This window comes from Phalacrocorax aristotelis, chromosome 5 (genome assembly GCF_949628215.1).
Source record: "Phalacrocorax aristotelis chromosome 5, bGulAri2.1, whole genome shotgun sequence".
Classification (NCBI taxonomy): domain Eukaryota; kingdom Metazoa; phylum Chordata; class Aves; order Suliformes; family Phalacrocoracidae; genus Phalacrocorax; species Phalacrocorax aristotelis.
Window position 1 is genome coordinate 18,102,486 of NC_134280.1, and position 20,036 is coordinate 18,122,521.

The 20,036-nt window shown below is 66.3% G+C and overlaps 4 protein-coding genes across 9 annotated transcripts; 2 read left to right on the plus strand and 2 right to left on the minus strand.

The window, feature by feature from the left end:
• Positions 1-21: 21 nt before the first annotated feature.
• On the minus strand, positions 22-4,336 carry AAMP (angio associated migratory cell protein). The gene is made up of 11 exons (XM_075093152.1): positions 4,195-4,336; positions 3,726-3,878; positions 3,217-3,336; positions 2,921-3,060; positions 2,662-2,806; positions 2,421-2,504; positions 2,022-2,137; positions 1,564-1,667; positions 1,003-1,093; positions 567-721; positions 22-301 (listed from the first exon to the last, which is right to left on the minus strand). Exons 1-11 carry the CDS (start codon positions 4,280-4,282, stop codon positions 226-228), a joined length of 1,272 nt encoding a protein of 423 aa, XP_074949253.1. The 5' UTR covers positions 4,283-4,336; the 3' UTR covers positions 22-225.
• A 131-nt stretch (positions 4,337-4,467) lies between these two features.
• On the plus strand, positions 4,468-16,471 carry PNKD (PNKD metallo-beta-lactamase domain containing). Of its 2 annotated transcripts, XM_075093168.1 has the most exons (10): positions 4,468-4,601; positions 4,975-5,194; positions 13,694-13,809; positions 14,015-14,127; positions 14,383-14,441; positions 14,582-14,674; positions 14,922-15,085; positions 15,181-15,267; positions 15,375-15,490; positions 15,688-16,471. In XM_075093168.1, exons 1-10 carry the CDS (start codon positions 4,574-4,576, stop codon positions 15,859-15,861), a joined length of 1,170 nt encoding a protein of 389 aa, XP_074949269.1. In that variant the 5' UTR covers positions 4,468-4,573; the 3' UTR covers positions 15,862-16,471. The 2 variants fall into 2 exon arrangements, with proteins under 2 accessions (XP_074949269.1, XP_074949268.1); XM_075093167.1 differs by lacking the exons at positions 4,468-4,601; positions 4,975-5,194 and adding an exon at positions 12,366-12,528.
• On the minus strand, positions 5,969-12,301 carry TMBIM1 (transmembrane BAX inhibitor motif containing 1). 5 transcript variants are annotated; one of them, XM_075093164.1, is made up of 12 exons: positions 12,137-12,301; positions 8,675-8,919; positions 8,486-8,568; positions 8,351-8,415; positions 8,165-8,218; positions 7,976-8,026; positions 7,760-7,799; positions 7,549-7,586; positions 7,272-7,359; positions 7,065-7,160; positions 6,732-6,785; positions 5,969-6,645 (listed from the first exon to the last, which is right to left on the minus strand). In XM_075093164.1, the coding sequence occupies exons 2-12, from the start codon at positions 8,889-8,891 to the stop codon at positions 6,502-6,504; spliced, it is 930 nt and encodes a 309-aa protein (XP_074949265.1). In that variant the 5' UTR covers positions 8,892-8,919; positions 12,137-12,301; the 3' UTR covers positions 5,969-6,501. The 5 variants fall into 5 exon arrangements, with proteins under 5 accessions (XP_074949265.1, XP_074949264.1, XP_074949266.1 ...); XM_075093163.1 differs by lacking the exon at positions 12,137-12,301 and adding an exon at positions 11,906-12,088; XM_075093165.1 differs by lacking the exon at positions 12,137-12,301 and adding an exon at positions 11,579-11,894.
• A 128-nt stretch (positions 16,472-16,599) lies between the features above and the next one.
• On the plus strand, positions 16,600-19,654 carry CATIP (ciliogenesis associated TTC17 interacting protein). Its single transcript, XM_075093161.1, has 10 exons — positions 16,600-16,618; positions 16,836-16,928; positions 17,099-17,311; positions 17,450-17,505; positions 17,818-17,904; positions 18,055-18,225; positions 18,392-18,516; positions 18,606-18,682; positions 18,788-18,876; positions 19,120-19,654. Exons 2-10 carry the CDS (start codon positions 16,853-16,855, stop codon positions 19,357-19,359), a joined length of 1,134 nt encoding a protein of 377 aa, XP_074949262.1. The 5' UTR covers positions 16,600-16,618; positions 16,836-16,852; the 3' UTR covers positions 19,360-19,654.
• The last annotated feature ends 382 nt before the right edge of the window (positions 19,655-20,036 follow it).

Here is a 20,036-nt window from a genome sequence, read left to right on the forward strand (position 1 = left end):
CAACAAGGAGAGTAGATGGCATCCAGTTAAGTGAAATAATTTATGTACTTAAAAGACATTTTCATACAAAACTCCAGGCTTAGCCCCCAGATGGTGAGGGCAAAGCAGGGCAGGCTGGAAAAATTACAAAGCACGCACTGGCAAAGGGTGGCAAAACCCATCTCCCTCATCCCTCTGTACACGAGCCTCCTGGCAGAGCCAGGATGCCATCCCTCAGCACGGTTCCTAGCGATCAGGGCGCTGGACGCAGAACACTTTGGCTTGGTGGTCACCAGAAGTCGTCACCACAATGGAGGCATCCCTGGGGGGGAGACAGGGCTCAGAGATGGGGCTGGGGCCTGTGGGCATCCCTCACCAACACACTAGACCAGCTCTGATCTGCCCCCCTCCCCCTTGAGACCCTCCAAGTCTCAGCAGGGATGGGGGTCTGTCCTCCCACTTGGGAGGAGACCCCAGAGGCACCCAAAGGAGTGACAGCTTGTTATTCAAGCTCCTGAGGTTGGAAGTCCCTGCCACCCCTGGTCCCTCCACCCATCAGGGAAGGGGTCTGGGTGTTCCCTGCTCACTTGTTGACGGCGAAGTCAAGGATTTCAGCTGAGTGCCCTCGGTACTCGCTGATCATCTTCCCCGAGCGGGCGTCCCAGAGCCGCACGGCCCCATCCAGGCTGCAGGTGTACACCACGGCCGAGCTCTCCTCCCACAGCAACTGCACGATCCCCGACTGAGGCAGGGGCAGGCCACAGGGTGAGCACTGGGGACCCCCAGCAAGTCTCAGCTCCCCCCATGTGCCCCCCCACCCCTGCAGCTGGGAGAGCCAGCCCCCAGGGCCGAGCTAGGGAGCACATCCTCTCTGCAGGGACTGCAGCTGCCTTTGGGGAAGGCCAAGGGGCTGAGGGAGAAGCACAAATTGGGAACTGGCACCAGGAAAGCCCCTGGGCTCCAAGGGAGGTCTCAGATGGGCCTAAAGACCTCCCCCACCAGGCCTAGGAGAGGGGGTAGTACCTCATGTTGGCACTTATGCCTCAGGTTCTGTGTGGAGAGGTCGTAGATAGCCAGTGTGCCATCCAGGTAGCCCACAGCAGCCAGTGGCATCCTGCAGAGAGGGGAACAGGCATTATGTGGCCATGGGGGAAGCAGACAGAAGTATGTGAAGGCTGAAGGTGGAAGGCAACCCCTATGCTGAAGGCTATAGTGTATGCAGAAGCTGAGGGACAGCCCGATGGCCAGAGCCATGAAACACAGCAAGAGTTGGCAACCAGCCCAAGGTTCACAACAGAGAAGACAATGTCCTGGCAGGAGAGAGCCGCAGCAGCCAGGTCTGGAGGGTAGCCTGGCCAAACACTGGTCCATCAGACCAGAAACCCAGCAGGTTGCAGGGAAGACTGAGCAGCTGGTGTACCTTGTTGTCCATGTCACACCCAAGTGACCCGGGATCGCTACAGCCAGCTGGGGAGGACGGAGGTGAGAGAAGCACAGCAGAATGAGCACGCAGGGTGGAAATGGATCTGTTTGTAACAACCCCAGAAAGATGTAGCGCTGAAGAGAGGCTGTCCCCACACTCACACGTTACAGAAGCCCAGCGACTCCACTGAGTTGGACTCTGCCTCCTCGCCCTCGCCGGTGGGGGCCTTGGGTGCCACACTGTCCATCTTGAACACACACACCACCTGGGTGGAGGAAGGCTGACTAGTCCTTGAGGGGAGGGGAGGGGAGGGGGACCCCCAGTCGCACCGAGATCCCCTTCCTTACCCAGGATCGAGCCTACACCCCCTGGACACCACGGCCCAACCCCTAAACCTCAGCTCCTCGGAGCAAACAAGGGAGGGAACGTCCTTCTACCAGCCCAGCGGGACCAGCCCCGGGTTCCACCAGGGCCTCTAGGAGGAAGCAGTTGTGCTGGCCGAGGGCGCCTCCTGATGGTCGCCGGTGACCACCACAGCCTGCTCAGGGCCGGCAGAGCCCTGACCCACCCGGCCAGTCCCCCAGGGCTCCTGGCTCTGTCCCCGCCCACAGGGACCCACCTTGCCCGTGGCAGAGTTAACCAGCTTAGCTTGACAGTCCACAGAACCCGTCATGATCAAACTGCCGTCCTGGTTGCTGGCCACACACGTCAAGGGGTCCTGGTGGCCATCCTGGCCTGGGGGGCGAGCAGGAGAGGCATGAGCACCATGTGTCCTCCCTGCAGAGACCTGGTGGGCCTCAAAACCCACCCTCCTGCAGCCTCCACCTCGCCTGGCTCTGCCAGCACCCCAGTGGCAAGGAGCAGCCACCTGTGGGGATAGAGAAACCCAGCGCCAAGCTCCCTCCAGCAGCCTCTGGCCTCGGAGGGTGCCACCTCTCCACCCAGGCAGAGGTCAGAGCCCACTGGAAGGGGCTATTCCCCAGTTAGGAGCACCCCAGGTGATTAACCTCTTCCCTACCTTTCAGGACATGCAGCGAGGTTCCCTGCTTCAGGTCCCAGATGCGCAAGGTCCCGTCCTCATACCCCACCACCGCTCGCTTCCCTGGGTGAGACAGAGCCAGCAGATAGAGCAAGAGCTGTCCTCATCCCTTCACCTCCTGCTCAGCATAGACTGGCAGAAGCAGGAGGGCAGATGATGGCAGCGGTATCTGTCACAGAGCTGCTGGCACTCCCCGCCCCAGACAGACCCTGTGCCTCACCATCAGGCAGGATCCTGCCACATGTAGCCGGGCACGCAGGGCCCTGGAAGGTTTTGCAGTCTCCGCTGGGGATCTTCCACATCCAGGAGTTGCCATCAGCCGTGCCCACCAGAAGGACATGGGCTTGAGGGTGCCACTCCAGCCACTGGGCACAGACACGGACAGGCAGTGTCACAGGGGTGGCAGCCCCCCACCACCCAGCCGAGTCCCAGCTGCCAGCCCATGAGCCCCTCACAGCACCAGGGGTCCTGCCACTCACCTCCAAGTCCCCCACCTCGAAGGACCACACTTCTTCCTTGGTGTCCACCCGCCACACTTTTATAAGCCCAGACATGTCACCCGTGGCCACGAACACGGAGTCATGACTGAAGCCAGCACAGGTGACCGAGTCCTTGTGTCCTATAAATGTCAGGGGACAGAGACCACTCAGGCTGAGCTCTGGAGGACGGTCAGGAGCCCGGCTCCAGCAGATCATCAGCTGGGGAAGACCACATTGAGAGACACATGGCTAGGAAGGGACACGGCCGCTCACTTGGACAGCCTCAAGCACCTCACCTGAGCATTCGAACAGAAGCTCTCCATCGCTCACACGCCACACAAAAGCCTTGTCGTCCTCCCCGCCCGTCACCGCCAGCGTGTTGGTCTTGGGGTCAAGGCTCACGCAGAAAACAGAAGCTTCACAGAAGGTAAGAGAGAGGCTACATGGCTCTGGCACAGCTCACACACCACCCAATATGCCCTGGGGGTCCAAATGCTGGTCTGGGCGGGATGTCAGTGAGCTGAATTCCCAGCCCAAACCAGGGTCAATCTATTCTTCCCGTGGGGGAAGAGCAGCACAGGCTGTCTGCCAAGCTCAGGGCGAGCTACCATAGTAGGAGGCTCGAAGGGCATCTCTACCAGAGCTTAAGTTAGAAACGAGCAAAGCCCCAAAGCATTGCAGCCCTGAGTCGTGACGGCCACCCCGGGAACAGCTACGCGCCGGCAGCCCTTCCTCTGGGGACAGCCAGGGTGGGAGCAGGTCCCGAGAGGGACCCTGGCTGCCGCTGCCCGTGCCCACCACTCACCTGAGTGGAGGGAGAACGTGACCTCGCTGTCGTCCTGCACCTCCATGCCATCCTCCACCCCCTCGTCATCCTCCGTCTCCCAAGCCTCAGCATCTGGCTCTTCCTCTCCCCCGTCGTCAAAATCCACGTCCTCCATCTCCTCGGCCAAGTCATCTGCGGGGGACGAAAGTCAGGGGCTGCGGCGGCCTTGACCTCCCAGGGCAGGCGGCGGCGGGCACGGGGGATCCTAGGGGGGAACTGGGGGGTCCCGGGGGACGGGGCAGAGGAGTGGGGAGGACACAACGCGCGGTCCCGGTGCCAGCGCGGCCGGGACACCCGGAGCGGGGGGTGGGGAGAGGCCGAAGGCCCGGAGCGGGGGGAAACGGGCCGGTCCCGGGGCTGGCACTGGGGTGGAGCGGGCCCGCTGTTGCCCCGGGGGGGAGGCTGGAACCCCCGCGGGCCCTGCCCGGTGCGCGGCGCCCCGTCTCACCCGGCCCGGGCGGGCCCAGCTCCACCACCTCGATGATCTCCTCGTCGCCGTGGAAGCCCAGCGCCCCCGGGCCCTCGGCGGGCTCCATGCCGGCCTACCCGCGCACCCCACCCCGCCGCCGCCGCTTCCGCCGTTCGCCCCGCCCTGACCAATCCCAGCCTGCCGCCCTCCCAGCATCAGCCAACCCTGACCCGCGTCCTCACTCGGACCCCGCCCTATTCCGCCAGCAGGGTAGGCCGGCCCCGCCCGCGCGGTGCTCTCTGGGAGCTGTAGTTTCCGACGCGCGGCCTGGCCAGCGCCGCCCCCCGGCAGCCCGCCCCCGCGACGGACTGCATCTCCCGGCGTGCAGCGGGGCTGCGGCGCACCGGCACGGCCCACCATGGCGGCGGCGCTCGGCAGACTGCGGGGTAACGACGGGCGGGCGGAGAGGGCGGCCCCGGGGCGGGGGGAGCGGGAGCGTCCCACCGCCGCCCTCGCTGCACGGCCCCGCCGACATGCACCCCCCGGCCTCCGCCCCCGCCCGCCTGGGCAGAGGGCTTAGAGCCACGCCCCTGGCGCCTCGGCCACGCCCGTCGGCCTTGGCCCCGTCCCGCACGGCCCAGGCCTCCCCTCCCTCGAGCTCCCCCTGCCGGCGGGACAAGGGCAGAGCAGGGGTACGGCCAGGGGCAGGAGTAAGGTCAGGGCAGGAGTACAGGCAGAGCAGGACCCTCAGGCCGCTGGGGCCTGGCCGCCCGCACGCTGCCCCATGGCCGCCCCTTCCTAACGCCTCTCTCCCCGCAGGGCTGCTGGCGGCTGCAGGACCGGCGGCGAGTAACGGCAGGCCCTGGGGGCGGCTGAGCCCGCCGGGCACACGGCTCCTCGGGCAGAGCTGCCACCGGCCAGCGCCAGCGGGGCCACGGGCCGGCCCGGAGCCAGGTGGCGGGGGGCTCCCCGAGGGGGTGGAGTACATCCCCACGCGCAAGAAGGGCAAGAACCCGATGAAGCCCGTGGGGGTGGCCTGGTGAGTGGCTCAGGCGGCACCGGGAGGCTCCGCTGCTCTCTGGGGCCTGGGGTGGGACAGGGGGTCCCGAGGGGCAGCAGCACGGAGTGGGGGGGTGTCCATGCCACCCCAGGGTGGCACAGGGCCCTTGTTTCCCTGCCGGCTCTCTCCAGCTCCTGCCCACCGGCTGTCCTGCAGGGCCATCGGATTGCCCTCCAGCATCATCCTCTTCCTCCTGGCCAAGCGAGAAGTGGACAAAAACCGGCTGGAGCAGCTGAAAATCCGACGGAAGATGATGGAAGCCAACCAGGGCGAGTACGAGACGGAGCGATACAGAAGAGTGGCCAGGGGGGCATAGCCAGGCTACCCCCCTGCCCCCAGCCTGGCACTGTGGCACCTTGAAGGGACTGGCCAAGGGGACACCAGCCCTGAGGGACACATGGCACTGCCACCTGCCCTCCCTGTCCGGCCTGTGGGGTGGTCATGGGGCTGGATAGAGACAAATAAACCTCATCCCTGGTGAGTGGAATGGCTCGGTGCCACTGCAGTCACTCCGTCAGCGTTTGGCCCCAGGCTCTGCTTGCCACCACCGGGGGGGGGAGGCCCAGCTGCTCTCTAGCCAGGGTTCTGCCCACAAGGGTGGAGGGATTCAGGCAGGGCAGGGAGGCCAAGCCTGGAGCACCTCAACCTTTATTTTCCGCCCCAAAGCAGGGTTTGCATTGCCCCGGGCTGCAGCCCCCACTGAGGCTGCCCGGAGGTTTTTCCAGGGAGTTACCACAGCAGTAAGACTGGGACTATCTGGAAAATTAGAGTGTTTTATTTAGCAAGTGCAACTTTGCCCACATCCATGGCTGTGGGGCCTATGCAACGTGAGCTCTGCCATGAGTTCCACCACAGGGGTCCTAGCTGATCCCCCCCACCTGCACTGGGCACTGCCACAGCTGGGGGCGGGGGCACGGCCGGAGCCACATTTAAGGCACCAAGTGAATGACACTGACCCGGCTCTGCCAAAAAAATCCCAGCACAATCCCAGTGGCTGCTGCCAGCTCCCCGCGCCCAGGCAGGACCATGGCACTCTGCTGCCAGCTCGGCACTACTGGCACAGCCTTGGTGAGCAGAGCCAAGGCCAGGCACTGCCCAAACACCGGTGGCTGGTACCCCCCACCACCACCCCTGGAGGCTTGTGGGGGGTGATCAAGGGAAGCCCTTATCAGCCTACGGGTAGGGATGCTGAAGCATTAGGAGTCATGGTAAGTCACCATATCCTGTAGAGAGGCCAGAAGAGGGGGTTAGGGGGAGCAGGGCAGGGGACAGGAGGGGTCCTGGGGCTAATCCCGGCCCACAATTTGCAGGATGAAGGTGAAGATGTAGACGATGTCAGTGTAGATGGTGAGGGCACCGTAGATATATTCCTCGGGGCTCAGCGTGTTCTTCCTGTTCCCCAGCACAAGTTGGGTGTCATAGGCAAGGAACTGCGGGGGCAGAGGGCATCAGGCAGGGTATCCCTCCCCCAGGGTCCCTGCCTGACACCATCTGCCCACCCCAGCCGTCAACTCACCAGGGTGAAGGCAATGGCGCCAATGGCCGCATACAGCATATGGAGCCAGGGGACCTGCGCGGAGAAGGGAACACGGGCAGGGTGAGATGGGTGCTGGCAGGCAGCAGGCAAGGCAGGACACGTCCTGCCCGCACCCTGCTCCCAAGGAGACGCTGCTGATGCTGACGCTGACGCACTGTCTCCCTCCAGGCAAGCTGCCTTTGCCGTGGCCAGCACCACACCCTGCTTCCTGGCAAAGGGGGACCACCCAAACCCCCCTGCTTGTACCACCCCTGGCAACACCCAACCCGGCACACCTGTAGCACCCCACAGCCCCTCTCTCCCCCCACTCACATATTTGAAGGAGAGGACAATGGCAGTGACAATCCCGGTCACCATGACCACGATGCCGAGCACACAGAAGAGCCCTGGACATGACGTAAAATCAACCTGCCAAAGCGGGACACACCTATGTCACCAGAGAACCCAGGGTGTCCCCACTGCTTGGTCCCCACGCCTAACCTCCGCTCAGGGCAGGGCAGAGCATGTCCCCCTACTTGCCTTGGTCTGGAAGCAGAAGATGGTGACAACAATGGCCACGATGGCAGTGATGAGCATGGCGATGAGGACAGCACTGGTCTGGTACATGCTGCGGACAGAGGGGACACCAGAGTCACCCCACACTTCAGCATCCCCCTGCCAGGGGATGTTGGTGACACCCCCCCGGCCCCAATCCCAGGCAGGGTCCCTGCTGCCCTCGAGCCCAGGGTGTCCCCTGGCTCCCAGCAGCTTCTCGTTTGAGCTGGCTGCATGTCACCACAGGGTTCCTGGGGCATACCTGGCGATTGTCCCTGTCATCAGCCCCATGGCCAGCGTCTGCGGAAGAGGAGAATGGTGGGCTCAGTGGGGCGAGCAGCACCATGGAGGGGCAGCAGCTCCTGGCTGCCCCACACCTGCTCATGTGTCCCCCTATCCCTCCCAGCCCGCCTGGGGAGCTGGGGTGCCATGGGGGCATCACCAGATCCTCCCCCCGGCCCCAGCCCACTCACAAAGATGCTCAACAGGATGATGTTCCAGGGGAAGCGTCTCCTGGGGATGAAACGAGGAGAGATATGAACTGGTGACAGCAGCCATGTCATGTCCCCCTGGTCCCCACCCCTCAGGGGCAGCCCCAGGCAGGGACCCCCCTCCAGATGCCCTGGAGATCTGCCCCCCCATATCCACACACCCCCCGCCCCGGGGGGTCCCAGCCATCAGCGACTCACCGGGGACCCTGGCAGCAGACCAGCACCAAGTAGGTCACCAGGAACACGGCACTGCAGAGAGAGACAGCGGGTGTCAGCCCTGCAACCCCCCCACCAGGACACCCCCCAGGCTGGGAGGCTGTGATTGTGGGGTGCCAGCTGCCAGAGGGCACCCTGGGACAGGGATGAGCCAGCGGACCACCTACTCACTATGAGGCATAGTAGACAGCGACATTCTTCCGGACGAAGGTGTGGACTGGGGAGCTGCGGGACAGGAGTGATGAATGTGAGGGAGAGGGAACAGCAACTACTGTCCCCTTGGGATCCCCCCCATGGGACATGGGGCCAGGCTCCCCCCTTTTTCAGGGCAATGCTAAGGAGGGACCCTCCACTCACACAAAGGTGAACACAGCAATGATCCCCACTGTCATCAGCAGCTGCAGGGAGATGATGGCGTAGACCTGCAAGAGACAGGGAGGTCAGCATCTGGCCCCCCACTCTGACAGCTGCCCCCATCCCCCCAGGACTCACCTTGCGGATGAAGGTGTGCCGGACTTTCCTGTCGTCCCAGTCAGACGATTGGAAGGGGGAACCGTCCCCGATGCCATCAGCACCTGCATTGGGGACACCCCTCAGCACCAGGGTGGGCTGCGCAGCCCCCCCATAGCCTCCATTATTAGTGGCCCCCCCCCCAAACAACCCCAAAGTGCCCCCACTTACCAAACCGAACAGGCATGGTGGGCATGGCCACCCCTGGCTGGGGGTATCCCCCTGCTGCTGGATACCCCCCTGGCTGTGCGTACCCCCCTGCTGCAGGGTATCCCCCAGGCTGCGGGTACCCCCTGGCATAGTGGGGGGGCTGGGGGTACCCCCCAGGGGGCGGGGGGTACAGGGGGTTCTTGTCATCATAGGGGGGCGGTGCACTGGGCTGCGCCATGCCAGTTCCCTGCGTCTTCCACGGGCACCTGGAGGGGAGAGAAGATGGGGGTTTGCCAGCACAGGTCCCCCTCCCCGGGCAGGACGTGTCCCGGGTGAGGGGAGCCACAGGTGCAGGGACACAGGGGACAGCAGAGCTGCAAAACCTCACCCTCCCACTTTAATAGTGCCTTCTAATTAATAAGGACGAGCTGGCCTCAATGCCAGCAAGTCAATGAGAGGTGAGGGACGTCCCCACTGTCCCTCAGCCAGGGCCACCCGCATTCCTGCACCCTGAGTCCCCAGCACCTGCGTCAGTGGCCAGCCGTGAGCAGGGCATGGCCACGCACTGAGTCAAGCCACGGTGGGGACATGACCTCTCTGGCCTCTGGAGGCCACCCTGCCACCACCGGCGGGCAGGGAGCACCCCCCTGCTCCCTGGCTGACCTCTGGCTCCTGGTGGCACCACCTGGGGCCAAAAAGCATCACCCTGCCCGCTGTCTGGGATGGAGACACAGCACCTGGTCCTGATCCCACCCATGCAAACACCACTGCCCCCTCCCCCCATTTCGGGGTTGGCCCCCACCCAGAAGCCCAGTGGGTCACGCAGGGGCTCCAGAACTCCTAAGTCCCCCAGGGAGTTATAGGAACAAGTGCCACTGTGTCACCTCCCCGGGGAGGGGAGCCAGGAACCCTCTGGGGCTGAGCTCCCCTCCCTGGCCATGCCAGGCCCCCTTGCAGAGTCCCCGGCAGCTGTGAGCAGCCAGCCCGGGCCCACGGCCAGCTGCTGGGCTTGGCCCCAGGAGGAGGAGAAGGAGAAGAAGGAGGAGGAGGAAGACAGGATCTCCAAGGCCAGGAAAACAACGGTGCTGCCAGAAGCTGCTGCCAGGCCTTTACCCGCCTGCCACCCCGCAGTGCTGGCACCAGGGGACACCCACCCCGAGCCCCAGGCAGATGCCAGGACCTCCACGCCTCCCCTGTCCACAGCAGTGACGTGACCCTGGGACCACCCCTGGGAAGGGACTGGGATCTGACCCCAACAGGGACCGGGCTGGGAGGGGACCGGGTGCTTCCTCCAGCATGACACCAGTGCTTCCCGCGGCCGGGCTGGGTGGGCAGCAGTGCCGGGTGGGCACACCCAGGCCAGCCGTGCCGGGCCAGGGGGAGCAGCTCCGCTCAGTCCCTTCATCCCTCCTGCCGTCTGTCTGTCCCAGCCGCGGCAGAGCTGCCACGGCTGCACCACCCTTTGCCATCGCGATGACGGTGGCGCCAAAAATAACCAGCGTGGCAGTGACCGCCCGGCCGGGAAGTTTCACTTTCGCTGCTCTGCAGGATCCCAAAAAGCAACTGGTGCCCCCTGGCAGCGCCTCGTCTGCGGGCCCAGGGAAAGGCCCAAAATAGGAGCCTGACCCCAGGAACACCCGTGACAGGCACCCAGTTAGGGGGAACTGGAGTTCCCAGGAGGGAGCCCAGACATCTGGAGAAAGCAGGGTGTATCCGGGGGTCCCACCCTGTGCCCATGGCCAGCACCCCGTGGCAGGGGTCCCCCAGCTGCCCCAGCCCCTCTGGTTCCCAACCCAGCACGGTGGCCTCGGGGACGGGGAAGGAACCAGCTTGACCGGTCCCTGCGGCCGCCGCACCCAGGGAGGCAGATGACACTCTGCACCCTTCGTAGGCTGCGGCACAGTGGGGCCCCGAAACCATATGTCACTGGCCACAGGGCCACACTGGCCAGCTCGGTGGCCCCGGCACGACGCGCCGTCCCCAGGGGCAGGGCGCTGTTTTGTACTGGCACCGTGACTCAGCAGAGATAAGGTGCACATGGCGGGGACCTGGGGCGCAGGCAGCCAGCACCCCCGTCACAGCCCTGTGGGTGGTACCAGGCAGAGACCCCGCAGGCCACCTCAGCACTTCTGATGGGCTCAGGCCCTGCCACCAGCTCCGCAGGGACCCTGGGGTGCCAAGGGCCACCTCGGGGGTGCGTACCAGGGTTTAGGGTGGGGGCCAGGGCTCCCCACTTTCCCCATGGCTCCCCATGGTGAGGCTTCCTGGAAAGCATCTGACTTCCCAGAAGAGCCTGGAAGCTCCCACCGATACGGCACGGCTTGGTACGGGACGGCACAGCCGGGGACAGCACGGCACAGCCCGGTACGGCACAGCTCCTCCATACGGGCACAGCACGGCTCGGTAGCAACACAGCACAACAGAGCTGGACCTGGCTCAGCCCAGCCCAGCCCAGCCCAGCGGGGCTCACGCCGGGGCCCACCCAGGCCGGGGTCCCCCGCTGTCCCACCCCACTTCCTGCCCCACGCCCCTCACACACGACACGAGTTTGCAAGAGCTCAGCATGGCCGTCCCCCCCAGCCTCCTTCCCGGGGGCCGGGGCGTGTGACAGAGATGCCCTCCTGTGCCCAAGCCCAGGCGCCCCCACGCCACGCAGAGCCGGTCCCCACACACCCCCCACGGTGCCGGGCACAGACCCATGCCCCCACCTCCTGAGACACCCCAGGGAGTCCGTGGGGACACCCCCCCATAGCACAGCGGATGGTGCCCCCCCCGAAACACCCCACGCCACGCCCCGATTTCCCCCCACGCGATCCCAGAAAACAACACCAGCCCTACAGCGGGGTCCCGCCTGTGGGGATCCTGTCCCACCGCGTCCCTGCCCGTGGGACCCCGCTCCGCCCCGCTCCCTCCGGCGCGCCGGACCTCGACCCGACGTGTCCCGACCCGCCCCGGGGATGAGGGTGCGGGGGGGGGGTCGCAGCGTGTCCCCGCGGGTCAGGGACCGGCCTCCCACCCTCGCCTGATCCCCGCCGCCCCCCGGGACGCTCTGTCCAGCGCTGGGACATCCCCCCGCCCGCCGTGGCACCGGAAGGGGGCCGTGACAGGGGGTTTGGAGGGGGGGGCGAGGGCGGGGGGGACGGCGGGGAGGGAGCGGGGTGTCTCCGTTCCCCACCCTTATCAGCGGCCCCACGCGGGAAGCGCGATCGGGGGTGAGGGGCGCTGAGCGGGGCCGGGCCGGGCAACCACTACCTGCTGCGCGTTGCTCCGCCGGGCTCCGACCACGACCGGACAGGACGGGGCGGCCGGGGTGGGAAAGGCACCGCCCGCCCCCCCCGCGGCGGCTCCGCCCCGCTGCGCCCCGTGGGGTCGGAGAGCCGGGTGGGTGCGGCCTCCCCTCGTGCTCCCCGGGACGGACCCCCCCGACCCCCGCCCGCCCAACGCGGGGGTCCCAGCCGCCCTCCCTCACGCCCCCGCCGGGACCTCCTTCCTGCCGGCTCTGACGTCACTCAGGGACCCCCTTCTCCACGCAGTGACGTCAGCTGGGGGGGGACACCCTTTGCGGCGATGGGGGGGGGGTGGGAATCCCCTCCTCTCCGCCGGTGACGCGGTCGGTGTATGTGTCGCCCCCTCGGTTCCCGCGGCAGTGACGCGACGTCACAAGCAGGGGGCGCGGCGGGAGGGGTCGGTGGTGGACGGGGCGGTGGCGTGACGCGCGTGGCGGGGGAGGTGTGGCCGTGCCGGCATGGCCCAGGGGCGCGGGGGGACGGTGTCTGCGGGCTGGGGGCCGCCTGCTTGCGCCGCCGCATGCCCCCCCTCCGCCGCCTCGCCGCCGCCCTCATGGCCCTCGCTGGTCCGCTGCTATTCCGCGTGGGGTGAGTGTCCGCCGCTCCGGTAACCCCCGCCGGGACGGAGCCAGCGCCGCCCGCCTTTGTTCGGCCTCCGGGGGGGAAGGGTCCGTCTTCTCCCGCCTGTTGCAGAGCTCCGCGGGGAGGGACCGGGGCCGGCCCAGCGTGCTGCTGCCCCGCTCCGCGGGGAGGCCGGGCTGGGGCTTTGCGGGGGACACAGAGCCCTCCACGGGTGCTCAGCCCGCCCGGGCCGCGGGGGCCGAGGGCAGGCGGTGTCAGCCCGCCTACCGGGGGAGCTTCGCAGGGCCGGGAATCAGCCACCGGCTCCCCCGGCACGGTGACGGCCACCCTCGGATCTGGCACACACCCCCGCCCCGGGGCTCCTTCCCTCGGGTCTAATCATTAACCCACGCCGGTGCCCCGGCCGTGACCCTGCTGCCCGGCGCTGGCAGGACACCCCGCGCCCCGGCTTCGGGCTCCGACCCCCCACAGATAACGGGGACCCCCGGCACCTGCCAGGATCCCACCCCGGTGTACCCACCGGTGCCGGCGTGGCAGATGTAACTATCCAGGGGGATGCCTTTGGCCCGGGGGTGGGCTTTTCGACCAGGGTCTGTGCGTGGCCTTCATGGCACCAGTCCCCAGCCCCGAAACGCTGCCTTATAAATGGAGGGGTCCCCCCTGAGCCCCCCAGCCTGTATCTTTTGCACCCCTGCATGGGATGGGCCGCAGGGGCATTTCTTGCTTCCCTTTCCCTTGCCCACTCTGTACCCCACTTCCCTTTTTCCTGGGGTCGTGGCATCCAGGGTAGGCACCGGGAGTGGGGTGAGCCTGGGCACGGGAAAGCCCCGGCAGCCCAAGTGCTGCTGCTGGCAAAGCCCTGGGGCTCCAGCCCTTCCCAGAGAGCAGACCCTCACAGTGGACAGATGGACACCTCCACAGTGATTCCCCTGCCCAGTCCTTGCTGCCCGGAACAGCTCAAGGGGGGGGACCTGCCTGGGGAACCGATTCTGCCCTCGCTGCAGATCTGGGGCAGGGGATTGGGGGGGGGTGCCACCTCCAGCCCCCTCACGTGGAAAAGTGACCCTGTATGTGCCCCCCGTGGGGGTCTAGGCCCTGGCAGCAGCCCCCTCCCCAAGTGGGCTCCTTGGGGGGCTGAGGGTTAACGCCAGGGGCTGTCTGCCCTCCCCAGGTACAGCCTGTATGCCCACACGCGGCTGGGCTACCTCTTCTACCAGCGGCAGGTGAAGAAGGCCCGGGAGCGGTACCCGCACGGCCACTCCATGCCCCAGCCCCGCTGCTTCCTCGGTGAGTCCTGGTGAGCCCCCCCACGGTGGCCCTGTCGTGTCCCCCAACACTGGCACTTTGGGGTGGGGAGGGGTTGCCATTGCCAAACTGCCTGAAGCGTGTTTAACTGAGAATTTGATTTAAGATGTGGGGAGTTTGGCCTGGGCCTCCCACTGTTTCCCCGGGAGGGGGGTTATGCCCTGATGTCTGTCTGTGTGTCCCCCAGGAGTGAAGATCCTGCCCATTCCCGTGCTCTCTAACAACTACAGCTACCTGGTCATCGACACTGGCTCTGGCCAGGCAGCCGTCATCGACCCCTCCGACCCACTGGCCGTGCAGGTGAGACCCCGTAGCCCTCCCCAACCTGGTGTTTGGGTGTCCCCGGGTGAGGGGGTGGCATGTGTCTGGCCTTTTTGGGAGGCAGATGGGGGCAAATCTGCCCCTGATCTGCAGCCCTTAGTGCCTGGGGCAAGATTGGAGAGTAGCAGGGCTCATCCAGTGCCTGGGGAGCTGGAGGGGCATTAGGGGGAAACTGGTACTCAGGGTCTGTGTCCGCTCACCCTGAATATCTCTCTGTGTGTCCCCCATTCCCAGGCTGCCATTGAAGAAGAAGGGGTGGTGCTGGAGGCCATATTCTGCACCCACAAACACTGGTAAGAGTCAAGAGCAGCCCTGGGCAGGTCACTGGCTGCTGTGGAGGGTGACCCAGCTGAGGCAACCCCAGCCAGCCCTAACCCACATCAGGGGGACACGAGGGGAATACATGTAGGGGTGCTGACCTCCCCATCCGCAGGGATCACAGCGGGGGGAACGCGGCGCTCCGCCAGCGGCACAGCTCCTGCAAGGTGTACGGCAGCGCTCTAGATTCCATCCCAGAGCTCACCAAGTAAGTCCTGCAACCCATATCCCCCCCAGCAGCCCTGTAAATCGGGGGGGGTCCTCACCCCCAACCCACCACTGTCTGCTCCACCCACCCATCAGTCCATCCCCCAAGTACCATGTTGCCCCCTTCATGGGCAGAGATCTGGCACACTCATGACACTAGTGCACCAGGGAAGGGATGTATGGGGAGGTGGGTGTTTTGAGGTGCTGGGGCGGGGCACCCTGACGGTCCACCCCTGTTCCTGGTGCAGCCCGCTTGCAGACAGGGAGAAGGTGAGTGTGGGCTGCCTGACCTTCGAGGCACTTGCCACCCCTGGCCACACCGTGGGGCATATGGTATACGTGCTGGATGGGGGGCCCTTTGGTGGCCCCTCCTGCCTCTTCTCTGGGGACCTCCTCTTCCTCGCTGGCTGCGGTGAGTGTGGGTGGGTGGCTGGGGGGGTCCCACCCTGGGAAGGGCTTGGGCCCCCCCAATTCCCTCCCATGACGGGCAGTTGTGCGGGGATCCAGGCAGGCTGTTTGAGGGCTCCCCTGAAACCATGCTTGCCTCCCTGGACATGGCCGTGGGCTTGGGCGATGAAACGCTGCTGTGGCCAGGTGAGTGTCCCCAACAGCAGGGCAGATCTGCTGGTGTTCCCCCCAGCCGCTGCTGCCGAGCAGGGGAGCCAGGCCGGGGTGATACTAAGGGGTACAGGGGCCCACAGGCCACGAGTACGCGCTGGAGTGCCTGACCTTCGCCAGACTCCTGGAGCTGGACAACCCTGCGCTGGAGCAGAAGCTGCAGTGGGCAATGCAGCAGCGCCAGGAGAAGAGGAGCACGGTGAGGCTGGGGGGGGGCCCCCTGGCTGCAGCCCCCCAACCCCAGCCCCTCATGGGGTTCCCCATCCTCAGTGGGGCTGCAGCCTGACACCCTCTTGCATGGTGGGTGCCATAGGGTAAGGGGGTGCTGGGGGGGGATCCCAGCTCCCTGCTGGGGGTGCTGCCTCCAGCGGGGGGGCTGAGTGGCTGCCCGCACAGTGCCCCTCCACCCTGGGGGAGGAGCAGGCCTACAACCCCTTCCTGCGGACCCACCGGCCGGAGCTGCAGGCAGCGCTGGAGCTGCGGCAGGGCAAGGAGGAGCACCCAGATGCCTTCCGTGCCCGCGTCCTCAAGGAGGTGCGGAGGCGCAAGGACCTCTACAAAGCCACCTAGACTCCCCTCTCCAGACCCCACCTTTTCCATGGGGCTGGGTGCTGCTCAGGCACCGGAGACTTGAGACAGTATGGTTTGTTTTGCTGTGAATCTCCCTCCTGGGGTGCAGGATTGGGGGGGGAAGAGTGGACCCCTCCATATAGGCACCCCATAAGTGATAAGCCTTTGCTCCCCAAAACTTGGGGGTCACCAGCTGTCATGTAGAAGCACCTTGATCCTCTTTCTGGGGGTCTGTAGCCCCCTACCCCACTGCTGGGGCTGTAGGGACTGCACCAAGGGCTGTTCCTAACACACACACCACACCCCCCTGTTTTTCTGGGAGACCCAATTTCCCTCCCCCCCCAGTACTCAGGGAGTGCCCCCTTCCCCGCGCAGCCCCCAGTGCTGTACACGTCCTTTGAGGGGTGGGGGGGTGGAGCCAGCAAGGGAGGGGCCCCAGTACTACCTCCAGGCAACGGGCTCTCCTCCAGCACCCCAAGCTTGGTGCCAGAGCCGCCCCACCCCACGCACACACACTGGGGGCACACTAGTGGGGTGTGGGGGAGTGCTGCTGTACTGGGGACTGGACCCCCACACCACCCCCACCCGCCAAATAAAAGACTGGCACGGATTATGTACCTGTTTGGCCCTTTCCCTCCTCGGCCGGTGGCCCTCCCACCCCGCGCCCCGCGAAACCACTTTGCGGCGCCGATGTCCCTTTAAGAGGCGGGGCCGGACCGTTGCTACGGAGACCGCTGTTGTTGGGGTCCTGGAGCAGGTCCGGGGGCGCCGCGGGGGCTGGGGTGGGTGTTGGTGGTCTGCTGGGGGTTCCGTGGGGGTGTGGGGCGTTCCGTGGGGAAGGACGAGAGCGCCTGCAGGGACCTGGGGGGTGTCACTGTGCCCCCCGCCCCCCCGGGGTTACACAGGTGGGCATAGGGGGTGTACCGGAGCTTGGGGGACGCCCACTGCCTCCTCACCTAGGGGTCCGGCAGCAGGAGGCCTCTGGCGAGGCATGGAGCCCGCTCCCGAGCGCCCGCAGGAGACCCCAGCCCTCACGGAGGCGGCCGCCCAGTTCCTGAGCCTCATCGGTGGGTGCCTCCGGCCTCCCCCTTGTCCACCACGCCGCGCCCTGGGGGTCCCCGGTGCAGAGGTGGCACCGGGTCCGGCAGGAGGGGGATTGAGCCGGTACGGTGAGGGGCTCGGCCCAGCCTGCGCGGTGCGGGGAAGCTGAGGCAGGGGTGACCGTCCCTCCGGGCAGGGCCGGAGGAGCTGGAGCGCTGCCTGTTCGCCGAGACGTTGGAGCTGGTGGCGGCGGGGGGCCAGCGGAGGGACCAGGCAGGGGGCCAGTGGTGGGCGGCAGCCCGGCGGGCACCTTACGAGCGGGCGGGCGAGCCGGTGCGGACCTGCCTCCTGGTGCAAGCCGGCTCCCGCAGCAGGCAGGACGGCGTGCCCTGCTCCAGCACCCTCAAAGGTGAGCCGGGAGCAGCTTGGGGTGTGCCCCCCACCCACCCAGGGCTGGAGCATCCCGGTCCCACCGGCCCCCAGGGCAGGTCTGGGGGGCACGGCTGCAGTGCCAGCAGCGTGGCTGAGCGTGGCTCTGCTTTGCCAGCGTATGTGACCCCTCAGTTGGAGACCCTGGAGCAGGAGGAGCAGGAGCGCCTGGAGGTGACTGGTGTGGCGATGGCGAGTCCCCTTCCCCATGTCCTTCCCCCCCCTGCCCTGGGGTGTGCCCTGTGGCGATGCCCACCTGGCAGCTGTGCCCTGTGCAAGGTCGCTGTGGGCAACCTGGTGTCCCCTCCCTGGCTTGGACACCAGTTCTGTCCCACCAGCCTGGTCCCCTTCCCATACTCTGGGTGGCAGCTGGAGTGGGGAGTTTCCCACAATGCAGCTGTTTGAAAGGGGTGCTGGGGCCTGCGACCTCAGAGAGGGTGTGCCCTGGCTCTGCCCCTCACCCTGTGCCCCCCACCCCTCCTGCAGCTCAGAGCACACCCCATGGAGAGGAGAACCCACGTGGTGAGCCACCAGCATGGGATGATTGTCACCAAGACCCTCCAGGAGGGAGAGGTGAGGCTGAGTGAGGGCTCTCTCCCCTCTGCCCGGTGAGGCAGGGGGCACAGCTGTCCTGTCCCACCCAGGGGTGCTGCAGGCTCTGGGGGGTGCCATCCCCAGGGACGGTGGGGCTGTGGCTGTCCCTGTGGCCGGGTCTCTCCACAGGCAGAGCCACAGTCCTGGAGCTTCTCCTACAGCCGAGCTGGGCTGCAGGGGCTGCTGCTGGAGGGTGCCAGCCTCCTGCTGCTGCGTGTGCTGGCGCGCCAGCGAGCAGTGCCCCCCAGCCTCATCTTCCCAGCCATCGACACTGAGGGCCACCTCTGCACCTCCAGCTATGTGAGCCACTGGCCAGGGGGGCCCATGGGATGGGGGAGTCTGGGTCAGGTTGGGGGTGCCAGGGTGGGATGTAGGAGGTGGGTGTGAGCAGAGTGTGGATGACAGCATGAGGGGACATGGGCATGGTGCCCAGGGACAGGGGTGACCCCTCGCCATGCCCCCGCAGCGTGCCCTGGGCATCCAGCAGCAGGCAGTGGGCTCAGCGGAGGTGGAGGTGTTTGTGATCGAGCGAGCTGTGCACACCAGCACGAGCATCTCCACAGTCTGGCACAGCAGCTTCCTCCCCAGCGGGTATGGGTGGAGGTCTGGGCAGGGGCACCCCCAGCCCTGCCAGCCTGGCAGAGACCCAGGAGGGGGGTCACTGGCTCTTTCCCCCACAGGCGTTTGGCCCAGCGGGTACAGGTCGGTTGCTCAACGCTGGTGCTTCTGCAGGATGAATCTGTGCTTGGCAAGACAGGTACGGAGGGGCGGGGGGCAGGCTCGTGCCTCCCAGCGTGGGCAGCTCCTGCCTGCTCTTTGGCAGTCGAGTGAGGAATGCCCTGCCAGGCCTTTCTGCTGCCAGGTGGGGTTGAGCCCCAGCCTCCCTTCCCCAAACAGTCCCTGGACTGGGAGGAGGACATTCAGCTCTACTCCTGGTTCCTGGACAGAAAGGTGAGGTGGGGGGACGTGGGGACAAGAGGACATGGGGCTGTGCCACCCCAGCAGGGTCTCCCGTGGGGTGTCAAGGGAGCACAGTGGGGATCAGGCTGGCCAGCAACACCGCAAGCTCCTCAAGGGTGGAAAAGTACACAGGCATGCCGTCCCCCCACCCTAGCATGGTGGCTGTGGGGGGGACATCAGTGCTCAGGGCGGGGGACATTGGCACCTGTGACCACCCTGCCCACCCTGCCGCAGGAGGAGCTGCAAGTGTCCCATGCTGCCTATGTCCAGCAGCACCCCGAGCTCTGGGCGCTGCTGGCTGACTTCCTCCAGGCCCTGCTCCTGCAGCAGCCCTGCGACCCTGTCTCCTTCGCTGCCCAATTCTTCGCTCCCTTTGCCCGCCAGCAGCCAACTGGGACCCCCTTCACCTCTGCTGGGGCTGCCATCCCCCTCCCCAGCCCCTCGCCTCACCACCCTCTGGCTAATGGGGAATAAAGCTGCCAGCACTGCCTGTCCAGGCTCGTTTGCTTTGGGGAAACTGAGGCACAGGGAGGGCCGAGTTGGATGCTGACCCCCTCCCCATGCCAGTTTGGGGGGGACCCAGGTGTCCTGTCCCCCTCCCTGCTGTTCTAACCCCCACCTGGGGTGGGAGTCTCATGGGACAAACCCTGGAGCAGAGCCAGGCTTGCATCTCTGTGCTGGGGTACTCCACATCTCCCTGGGGGCAGAGCCCTGCTGCCCACTTCTCTGTGGGGCACAGCCCAGTGGCAGAGGGGTGCCCTGAAGAGGCAGCCAGTACCCAGCCACCCACGGCTGCAGCTGGGGTGCTCCTCCTCCCACCTCCACAGCCACAAGGGTCCTGGGGATGGGGCGCCCCACTTTTGTGGGAGCAGGCTGACCCACCATGATGTTGAGCACCCACCTTTGGGGTGAGGGTCCCCCCACCCAGGGGTGGCGTGAGCACCCTGTGCCGCAGAGCCTGCCTGGCTGGGCGCTCCGCCCCAGAAGCTGAGGGTGCATTTTGACCTCCTCACGAGCTTGTGCAATGCACGCCTGCTTCCTCCTCACTCCCACTCCACTGGCCTTTCCCCTACTCCTATGGGGCCAGCCCTCCCTCCCCATGCTGGGGGACCCTGTCCCCGTCCCCTCAACCGCCCAAGGAGCAGGACCCC

Bases quoted from the DNA above. Each gene is read 5' to 3' on its own strand.
- TMBIM1 (XM_075093162.1), bottom strand. From the start codon at position 11,037: ATGGAGGAGCTGTGCCGTACCGGGCTGTGCCGTGCTGTCCCCGGCTGT. The intron at 8,920-10,855 runs GTACGCACCCCC...TCTCCCCTCCAG, and splicing joins GGCCCCCACCCTAAACCCTG to GTGCCCGTGGAAGACGCAGG. The intron at 8,569-8,674 runs GTAAGTGGGGGC...TCCCCAATGCAG, and splicing joins CACCATGCCTGTTCGGTTTG to GTGCTGATGGCATCGGGGAC.
- PNKD (XM_075093168.1), top strand. From the start codon at position 4,574: ATGGCGGCGGCGCTCGGCAGACTGCGGG. The intron at 14,442-14,581 runs GTAAGAGTCAAG...CCCCATCCGCAG, and splicing joins TTCTGCACCCACAAACACTG to GGATCACAGCGGGGGGAACG. The intron at 14,675-14,921 runs GTAAGTCCTGCA...TTCCTGGTGCAG, and splicing joins TCCATCCCAGAGCTCACCAA to CCCGCTTGCAGACAGGGAGA.
- AAMP (XM_075093152.1), bottom strand. From the start codon at position 4,282: ATGGAGCCCGCCGAGGGCCCGGGGGCGCTGGGCTTCCACGGCGACGAG. The intron at 2,505-2,661 runs GTGAGGCACAGG...TGTCTCACCCAG, and splicing joins TGGCAGGATCCTGCCTGATG to GGAAGCGAGCGGTGGTGGGG. The intron at 1,668-2,021 runs GTGGGTCCCTGT...TCCTCCACCCAG, and splicing joins TTAACTCTGCCACGGGCAAG to GTGGTGTGTGTGTTCAAGAT.
- CATIP (XM_075093161.1), top strand. From the start codon at position 16,853: ATGGAGCCCGCTCCCGAGCGCCCGCAGGAGACCCCAGCCCTCACGGAG. The intron at 17,312-17,449 runs GTGAGCCGGGAG...CTGCTTTGCCAG, and splicing joins CTGCTCCAGCACCCTCAAAG to CGTATGTGACCCCTCAGTTG. The intron at 17,905-18,054 runs GTGAGGCTGAGT...GTCTCTCCACAG, and splicing joins AGACCCTCCAGGAGGGAGAG to GCAGAGCCACAGTCCTGGAG.